This window comes from Salvelinus alpinus, chromosome 6 (genome assembly GCF_045679555.1).
Source record: "Salvelinus alpinus chromosome 6, SLU_Salpinus.1, whole genome shotgun sequence".
NCBI lineage: Eukaryota > Metazoa > Chordata > Actinopteri > Salmoniformes > Salmonidae > Salvelinus > Salvelinus alpinus.
Window position 1 is genome coordinate 44,158,438 of NC_092091.1, and position 10,316 is coordinate 44,168,753.

The 10,316-nt window shown below is 42.4% G+C and overlaps 1 protein-coding gene across 1 annotated transcript; it reads left to right on the top strand.

Annotated features, from left to right (window-relative positions):
- Nucleotides 1-1,132: 1,132 nt before the first annotated feature.
- LOC139578730 (uncharacterized) lies at nt 1,133-8,289 on the top strand. Its single transcript, XM_071406705.1, has 3 exons — nt 1,133-1,807; nt 2,859-2,958; nt 7,169-8,289. Exons 1-3 carry the CDS (start codon nt 1,451-1,453, stop codon nt 8,005-8,007), a joined length of 1,296 nt encoding a protein of 431 aa, XP_071262806.1. The 5' UTR covers nt 1,133-1,450; the 3' UTR covers nt 8,008-8,289.
- Nucleotides 8,290-10,316: the final 2,027 nt, after the last annotated feature.

Sequence of the window (10,316 nt, forward strand, 5' to 3'; positions counted from 1 at the left end):
CAACAACATATCAGTCAAAACAGCATAAAAACATTTCTGTAACCGCTACTGAGAAAGTTACTGTAGTTGAAGTGGTCTGTTGGTTTATTCTGTATGTATGTCAGAGTATGAATATCATCGCTGCCGTTTTTTTACTTTTGAAAAAGCTAACATAAGTCCATGTGACATATGGGTGCAATAAGAAATACTCAATGTTTGCAATCTTCAGTTGGCTCAACTTTGTGATATTATATGGGTTAAAAAAATATTATTGTGATATATTCTCTATGAAGTAAGCATTATATGTGCCATAGAATCAATGACTAGAACATTTTTATTTTAATTTTGCTTACTGGGTAGTCATAGAATACTGATGTCTATATTATTGCAAAACATATTCTATAATAAGCAGAATCCTTGGCCTCAGTAAAGTGAATAATTTTTATGCAGCGGAATTAAAAGACACATTCTGAATATTCTTAACTCCATTAATGCAAAAACCTGAATAATTCAAGAGCAGTTATGACTGAGGGAGTAAAGATAACTGGCAGATACTGTAAATGAGAAAAATATAATTCGTTTCACTTTCTATGGTGACACCATACTCTGCAAGTAGAGCTCTGCTCGAGCCCCCCGAGGCGCCTGCCGTGTGTAATTAACATCTACATTGTGCCTCGTTTCTCTGTCATGTCTAAACTCACCTTGGTGTGAAAACAGTTTAACTGCCCTTCTCAGCTCACCTGTGCCAAAAGTAATGTATTACACTGTGTTTAATTTACACATAATTTTAGTGTTTACATGGTGTGTCACGTAAACTGGATAAAGGGGTGTAGTTATTCCTTCATTATGAAAATGATGTAATATTCCATATTTGTTTTGGAAAGTTTGGACATACAAATCACTCATATTTTTTTGTTGTTGAAATTAGTACAAAATCAATTTGATATAGGGAAGACTAAAATAAACTAAATTGGGAAATACCTTCATTTATCCAACTAGTAGTGTTTACTGTCAAGTGCGTGTGCTCTGTGGACAGGAGGGGTTAACCTGGATGAAATGTCAAATTGATGACGTTGAAGATGTATGGAGATTCGCAAAATTGGGAAGCCCAATAAAATGTGGTGTGGTCTGCTGTCTGAAGGTAGGTAGGGCAAGTAGGCGACAGGCTGTGGTGTGAGCAAACATATCCTACCACAGTAGTTGTCTCACCAGCCAAGAGCCCAACAGTGTCAGTGCGACTCGCCTCTGTTCTCGGGAAAACAACTCTGTCAAACGTCAGGGAACAGCGGAGAGCTTAACGTTTCAAAAGTCTGGCTGTTTCAAAAGTCTCGTCTCCCTGCTCAGAGGAATTTAGGCTATGTGTGTCGTCACAGCCAAACGAAACGGTGCGCTTCGACAACGTTAACAACTTGTAAAGTGGGAAATACAGCACTGCAACACACTGCAACAGCGTGGAAGACATTTCTCATAGATGTCCACTCAATTGGAAAGAGGCCTACAGCTAGAGAAGACCAGACGTAATGCGCTGAAACTCGAATTGGGTGAGGAGATTGATGTTGAGAGTCTTGACGGATGCCTGCCCGAGGAGCGGCACGGCGACGCGGAGAAAGGAGCGAAGGTGGCCGAGGAGCAGACAGCGACGCAGCGCAAAATGACCCGCAGCCCCAAATGCGCCCGCTGTCGGAACCACGGCGTCGTGTCTTGTCTCAAAGGCCACAAGCGCTTCTGTCGCTGGCGTGACTGCCAGTGCACAAACTGTATGCTGGTGGTGGAGCGGCAGCGGGTGATGGCTGCGCAAGTCGCCCTGCGGAGACAACAGGCGACAGAGGTGAGCCATGCGGCTGGGACATCCGTATTTTACTGGTGGGATAGAATTGAAGAAAGATCATTATTATATAATCTAGGCCAAAATGCTGTACCCCTGTGAGCAGGACCAGCGAACTATGAAATAACACATATGGATAAGCAAATTAATATGCATTGCTCTTTTCCTTTAGTGATAATGAAAACAAAAAACGATATTGTTCACTTTTACATAAAAACCATAGGCTGTTTTTGCTTTACATCTCTGGATAATTAATGTTATTAACATTTTATTTAAATTCAGTTATTCCACTCATAAAACTAATTTATTTACACAGCATTTTGTCATATGAATTATTGGCTTTACACTAGGGAAACTAACATCTCATTATTCTGTAACAAACTAGCCTATAATATATCATATGCCTATGGCTATGACCGTACGCCTACCATGTACAGTACCTGCCTGTATTTACTGCTCTAGTGTTTTTAAGATATATTGCCTTAAGTCATTTCGCCATGGGGTTAATGCATACAGTGCTTTCAGAAAGCATTCAAACCCATTGACTTATTCCATATTTTGTTGTGTTACAAAGTGGGACTAAAATGGATTTAACAGTCATTTTGTTCAACGATCTACACAAAATACTCTGTAATGTCAAAGTGGATTGAATCTTTTTTTCTCTCACCTATCTACCAACAATACCTCACAATGACAAAGTAAAATACTGTTTTTAGATTAAAAATATATATATATTGCAAATGAAAGAAATATTAAATTTACATAATTTTTCACAGCCCTGGGTCCATACTTTGTAGGAGCATCTTTGGCGGCGATTACAGCTTTGAGTCGTCTTGGGTATGTCTGTATCAGCTTTGCAGATCTGGATTTGTGGATTTTCTCCCATTTGTTCCTTGTAGATTTTCCTCAAGATCTGTTAAGTTAGATGGGGAGGGGCGGTGACCAGCAATTTTCAAGTCTTTCCACAGATTTTCAATGGCCCAGCCAAAGCCCTGACTTGAATATTATGTAAATATATTTTAATGTATGTTACTTCTACCCCGTTCCTTTGCAGGGTAAGAAAGGGATCAGGGGAGCAGCCGCACCATTCCGTCGGACCGCTTATCAGCGCTACACCAGAGCACCTAGCATCTTAGCAAAGAGTATCCTAGAGGGTAAGTATCAGTGATAGACCAGAGCACCTAGCATCTTAGCAAAGAGTATCCTAGAGGGTAAGTATCAGCGCTACACCAGAGCACCTAGCATCTTAGCAAAGAGTATCCTAGAGGGTAAGTATCAGTGATAGACCAGAGCACCTAGCATCTTAGCAAAGAGTATCCTAGAGGGTAAGTATCAGTGATAGACCAGATCACCTACTGAAGCGCACTGGCTAACAGTAGTCTATCCTATACAGTGCCTTCAGAAAGTATTCACACCCCTTGAATTACAAAGTGGGTCTAAAATGGATTTAATAGTATTTTTTTCCCAACAATCTACACAAAATACTCTAACGTCAAAGTGGAACAAAATGTATAAACATTTGTAAAAAATATTAAAAAATAAAACACATATCTTGATTAGGTAAGTATTCAACCTCAAATCATGTTATTTGTCACAATGCGCCGATAACAATAGGTATAGATCTTACTGTGAAATACTTACTTACAATCCCTTAACCAACAAAGCAGTTCAAGAAATAGAGTTAAGAACATTTTTACTAAATAAACTCAAGTAAAAAAAATTGATTCAAAAAGTAACACAAGAAAACAAGAAAATTACATAACAATAACGAGGCTATATACAGCTGGTACCAGTACCAAGTAAATGTGCGGGGATACAGGTTAGTCGAGGTAATTTGTAAAGTGACTATGCATTGATAATAAAAAGCTAGTAGCAGTGGTGTAAAATCAAAGGGGGCAGGGGGGTCAATGTAAGTAGTCCAGGTGGCCATTTGATTAATTGTTCAGCAGTCTTATGGCTTGGGGGTAGAAGCTATTAAGGAGCCTTTTGGTCCTAGACTTGGCGCTCCAGTACTGCTTGCCGTGCGGTAGCAGAGAGAACAGTCTATGACTTGGGTGACTGGAGTCTTTGACAATTTTTTGGGCCTTCCTCTGACACCGCCTAGTACATAGGTCCTGCATGTCAGGAAGCTTGGCCCCAGGGATGTACTGGATCGTACGCACTACCCTCTGTAGCACCTTAGGGTCAGATGCCGAGCAGTTGCCATACCAGGCGGTGATGCAACCGGTCAGAATGCTCTCGATGATGCAACTATATAACCTTTTGCGGATCTGGGGACCAATGCCAAATATTTTCAGTCTTCTAAAGCAGGAAAAGGTGTTGTTGTGCCCTCTACTGTCTTGGTGTGTTTGGATCATGATAGTTCATTGGTGATGTGGACACCAAGGAACTTCAAACTCTCTTCAAACTGGGGGCGGCCCGTCAGGAAGTCCAGGATCCAGTTACAGAGGGAGGTGTTTAGTCACAGGGTCCTTAGTTTAGTGATGAGTTTTGTGGGTACTATGGTGAACAGCATGCTCACATTGGTGTTCCTTTTGTCCAGGTGGGAAAGGGCAGTGTGGAGTGTGATTGAGATTGCGTCATCTGTGGATCTGTTGGGGTGGTATGCGAATTGGAGTGGGTCTAAGGTTTCCGGCATGATGGTGTTGATGTGAACCATGACCAGCCTTTCAAAGCACTTCATGGCTACCGAAGTGAGTGCTATGGGGCGGTAATCATTTAGGAAGATTACCTCCACTTTCTTGGGCACAAGGACTATGGTGGTCTGTTTGAAACATGTAGGTATTACAGACTCGGTCAGGGAGAGGTTGAAAATATAATTGAAGACACTTGCTAGTTGGTCCGCGCATGCTTTGAGTGCATGTCCTGGTAATCCGTCTGGCCCGCATCGGCTATGGAGAGCGTGATCACACAGTTGTCCGGAACAGGTGGTGCTCTCATGCATGTTTCAGTGTTGCTTGCCTCGAAGCGAGCATAACAGGCATTCAGCTCATCTGGTAGGCTCGCGTCACTGGGTAGCTCGTGGCTGGGTTTCTCTTTATAGTCCGTAATAGTTTTCAAGCCCTGCTACATCCGACGAGCGTCAGAGCCAGTTTAGTAGGATTCAATCTTAGTCCTGTATTGACGCTTTGCCTGATGGTTCGTCTGAGGGCATAGCGTAATTTCTTATAAGTGTCCGGATTAGTGTCCCGCTCCTTGGAAGCGGCAGCTCTAGCCTTTAGCTCGGTGGGGATGTTGCCTATAATCCATGACTTCTGGTTGGGATATGTACGTACAGTCACTGTGGTTGACGACGTCGTCTATGCACTTATTGATGAAGCCGGTGACTGAGGTGGTATACTCCTCAATGGCATTGGATGAATCCCGGAACATATTCCAGCCTGTGCTAGCAAAACAGTTCTGTAGCTTAGCATCCGCGTCATCATACCACTTCCGTATAGAGCGAGTCACTGGTACTTCCTGCTTTAGTTTTTGCTTGTAAGCAGGAATCAGGAGGATAGAATTATGGTCAGATTTGTGAAATGGAGGGCGAGGGAGAGCTTTGTATAAGTCTCTGTGTGTGGAGTAAATGTGGTCTAGAGTTTTTTTTCTCCTCTGGTTGCACGTGACATGCTGGTCGAAATGTGGTAAAATGGATTTTAGTTTGCCTGCATTAAAGTCCCCGGCCAGTTGGATGCTTTTGGATGAGCATTTTCATGTTTACTTATGGCCTTATACAGCTCTTTGAGTGCGTTCTTAGTGCCAGCATCGGTTTGTGGTGGTAAATAGATGGCTACGAATAATATAGATAAGGACTCTCTTGGTAGATAGTGGGGTCTACAGCTTATCGTGAGGTATTCTACCTCAGGCGAGCAATACCTCGAGACTTCTTTAATATTAGACATCGCGCACCAGCAGTTATTGACAAATAGACACACAACTCCGCCCCTCGTCTTATGAGACATAGCTGCTCTGTCCTGCCGATGCACGGAGAAGCCAGCCAGCTTTATATTATCCGTGTCGTCGTTTATCCACGTCTTGGTGAAACATAAGATACTACAGTTGTTTATGTACCGTTGGTAGGATAGTGTTAATCGTAGATCGTCCAGTTTGTTTTCCAATTGCACGTTGGCCAATAATACAGAGGGTAGTGGTGGTTTACCTACTCGTCGGCAAATTCTTACAAGGCACCTGCCCTCATCCCCCTTCCTCGCTGTCTTTTCTTCATGCAGATGACAGGGATTTGGGCCTTGTCTCGTCAAAGCAGTATATCCTTCGCGTCAGACTTATGAGTTACAAACAATGCGACAAAACAAACAAAATAGCACAGTTGGGTCAATACATGTTAAAATCCCCTTTGGCATCAATTACAGCTGTGAGTCTTTCTGGGTAAGTCTGAGTGCTTTCCACACCGGGATTTTGTGTGAAATCCCTGAGTGGGTTGTATAAGTGGGATAAAAGCCTCCGTTCTGTACATTCACTTGGAAAAATGAACTCGACTCTGTCTCGTTCCAATGTATCGTCCATTATTTCCAAGGTAATGTACAGAACGGAGGCGTTTATCCCTTAGTTATATACAATACATCACTGAAGATTGAAATATAACACCATCTGACATAGAAAGTCCATGCAACTTATTATGTGACTTGTTAAGCACATTTTTACTCCTGAACTTTAGGCTTGCAATAGCTAAGGGGTTGAATACTTATTGGCTCAAGACATTTCAGCTTAAAAAAAAATATTAATTTGTAGACATTTCGAAAAACATAATTCCACTTTGACATTATGAGGTATTGTGTGTAGGCCAGTGACAAAAAAAAAAGTCAATTTAATCCATTTTAAATTCAGGCTGTAGCACAAGAAAATGTGAAAAAAGTGAAGGGGTGTAAATACTTTATGAAGGCACTGTAGATTAGAGGATGACGCTTCATTAGCATCTAGCTCATTACCCCATCTCCCGTCTCAGACCAGACAGTGGGCTACACCACACGGGAAAAGTCAGTAATTACACTGTCTGTTTCGTCTATAGGGACTAGATCTGTTTGTATTTTATTTATGGTAATTATGCAAATGGAGGTTATGGAATTACAAGCTGTGTTTACCATCCGAGCGGTTGGGAGACAAAATGATGAGGTCACGTTACCTCTACTTTCCCCTGAGTAAGCACATGAACACACACTACAGCAATGTCATCACAGCTGTGTTTAGAGCATCTACTTTGGCTTTATGAATGTCAACTTCATTTACCTAAATAAAGTTGGTAAATGAATGTGTTCATTGTTTAACTTCCTATTTTGTAGATTTAAGTTATTATAGTGAAACAGAATGTGTTCAAGGTAATCAATATACAGCTAAATGACATCAGTGTTGTACATTACCCAATAGGGTACAAACTCCCTATGGCGGAGGACGGGCCCTGGTCCAAGCGACGTCACTTCCCCTCTGTCAGTGCCAGGATGAGGAAGAGGAGGGCGTTTGCTGATAAGGAGCTGGAGAGTGTGATGCTGGAGAGAGAGTTGAGACAGAGAGAGCTGGAGGACATATCAGGTCTCACCCTGCTTCACCCCCCGGCCCTGGCAGTGATGCCCGCCTCCCCCCACCACTGCTGCCCACTCAAGGACCCTGGGGCATCCACCTACGTGCCTGTGTACAAATACAAACCGGGCCCTGTGCTGTATGAGTGTGACTTCCACTGCTACCAGGAAGAGCTCAAGGCCAGATCAGCAGAAAGTGGTTATAATTATGGTCAGTTCATGTCAAAGTGTAACTCTAACTCTGGGGTTCTGGAACACATGGAGCAAGCCAGGGAGAGGAAACTGGAGAGCTGGGAGTGCTCCGGGAAAAGGGAGAGCTGTCGAGAGCCGTTACTCGTGCCCTTACTACAACTCCAACAGCGGGGGAGTAGGTATTCTGAAGGCTCAGCTGATCTGGACAAGGATAAGGCCGTGCCAAAATGGGTCAAAGACGATCCAACCGTTCCAACGGCCATCATGCCAAAAATAGCCATCACACACGCTGACTCTCCCTCTGAACCAAAGCATATGTTTCAGGGGGAGGTAGAACCCTACAAACCCAGCAGGTTCCCAGAGCCCCACTTCCTCACACCCAAGGACTGGTCGGCAGGAGGGATTAGGCATCATGACAGGCCTCAGATCAACTCAATGAAACCCACAGTGGTGAGGCGGCCATTACCGTTCTCAGTGGAGTCATTGCTGAGGGCCTGAGGAACTCATGTCCATAAGTGCATTTTCTATAACAACACTGGTTACTGTAAAATGCATAACTAGTGAAATACTGTATTTAAGAAAAGAAGTATACCCAAATCTATTTCAGTATTTAGTGTAAAAAAATGTGCTCAGCATTTTTCAAAGGATTGTAAGATAGTATTTTTAGAGCACAATATACATGTATACAGTGGGATCCAAAATAATTGACACCCTTGATAAAGATGAGCAATAATGACTGTTGTATGAAGTAAATAATAAAAAATTCTGAGCTATAATGTACAGTGCCTTCGGAAAGTGTTCATACCCCTGGACTTTTTCACATTTTGTTGTGTTACAGCCTGATTTCAAAATGGATTTAATTGTTGTTGTTTTTCTCACACAATACCCCATAATAACAAACAGATTTTTTGGTTTGACCAAATACAGAAATATCTCATTTACATAAATATTCACACGCTATGACACTCCAAATTGAGCTCAGGTGCATCCAATTTCCTTTGATCATCCTTGAGATGTCACTACAACTTGATTGGAGTCCACCTGTGGCCAATTCAATTGATTGGACATGATTTAGAAAGAAACACACCTGTCTAAGGTCCCACAGTCGACAGTCTATGTCAGAGCAGGGAACTGTCCATAGATCTCCTAAATAGAATTGTGATGAGGCATATACAGTACCTGGGAAGAGTGTAAAACAATTTCGAGAGTGTTGAACGTTTCCAAGAGAACAGTGATGACCAACAACCCATTGACCACTCTGACAGAACTGCATAGTTCCTTGGCTGAAGAACCTGCCAGAAGGACAACAGTCTCTACAGCACTTAACCAATCTGGGCTTTATGGGAGAGTGGCCAGACGGAAGCCACTCCTGATATAAAAGAAACATGACAGCACGCTTTGAGTTTGCAAAAAGGCACGTGAAAGACATAGGCAAAAGATTCTGTGGTCTGATGAGACTATTTGGCCTGAAAATGTAGCTATTTGGCCTGAATGCAAAGCGCTATTGTCTGGAGAAAACCAGGCACAGCTCATCACCCGTTTAACACCATCCCTACTGTGAAGCATGGTGGTGGCAGCATCATGCTATGGGGATGCTTTTCAGCGGCAGGGACTGGGAGACTGGTAAGGATAGAGGGAACAATAAATGGAGCCAAATACAGGCAAATCCTTGACGACAACCTGCTTCAGAGTGCAAACAACCTTAGACTGGGGCGAAGATTTACTTTCAAACCGGACAATGATCCCAAGCACACAGCCAAACTAACGCTGGAATGGCTTCAGAACAAGAATGTGAAAGTCCTTGAGTGGCCCAGCCAAAGCCCAGACTTGAATCCCATTGAGAATCTTGAAAATAGCCGTTTACCACCCTCCCCATCTAATTTAACAAAGCTTGAGAAAATCTGCAAGGAAGAATGGGAGAAAATCTCCAAACCCAGACGTGCAAAGCTGATTCAGACATACCCAAGACGACTCAAAGCTGTAATCGCCGTCAAAGGTGCTTCTACAAAGTATTGATTCAGGGGTGTAAATACTTATGTAAATGAGATATTTCTGTATCTCATTTTTGTTTTCACACATAAAAGTTCTACGAAAAAATGGAAAAATAGATAGCTCAGTGATTGAACTGTTGCCCAAAGCGTTTATGTTTCGAATCCCAGTATCCACACTGCCTGCTCCTGTCCTCCCTCTCAGGGCTAACACTGTCAAAATAAACTCTGTGGTGGTCAAAAATCCCTTTAATTCTAAAGAAAACTAACAAAGAAAGGAGTACATGGGGAGGCAGGTGGCCTGCAGCTCTCAGAGAGAGAGAGAGAGAGAGAGAGAGAGAGAACATTAGAAACCAAAGAGAAACACCTCTAAGCCTGTTCAACACTTTTCTAGTGCTCTATATAAATGTTATAGAATATATTAATACCAAAAACATTTAATCATTCCATGCCTTTGTACAAAAATAGAAATAGTAACTCACACACACACACACACACACACACACACACACACACACACTCCCTTTCTTTAGTCAGACAGAGACAGGATGGGGAGGGGCTGGTGCCAGCAATACCTACCCAGCAAACCAACATTTGTTCTACTGTATGAAGGTTCCCTGAACATTCGTTATGTTGCGGCAAATGTTCTCTTAACACAAAAACGATCCAGTTGTGCTGTTGATGATACTATCCAGTTGTCTATATGATTATAGATTGTATAAAACACTCGCCTGATGTAGCAAGAACCTCCCCAGAACGTTGCTCTCACATTTTGTTGTGGCAGTATGTTCTAAAAAAATTACTGGTACATTGTGTTAT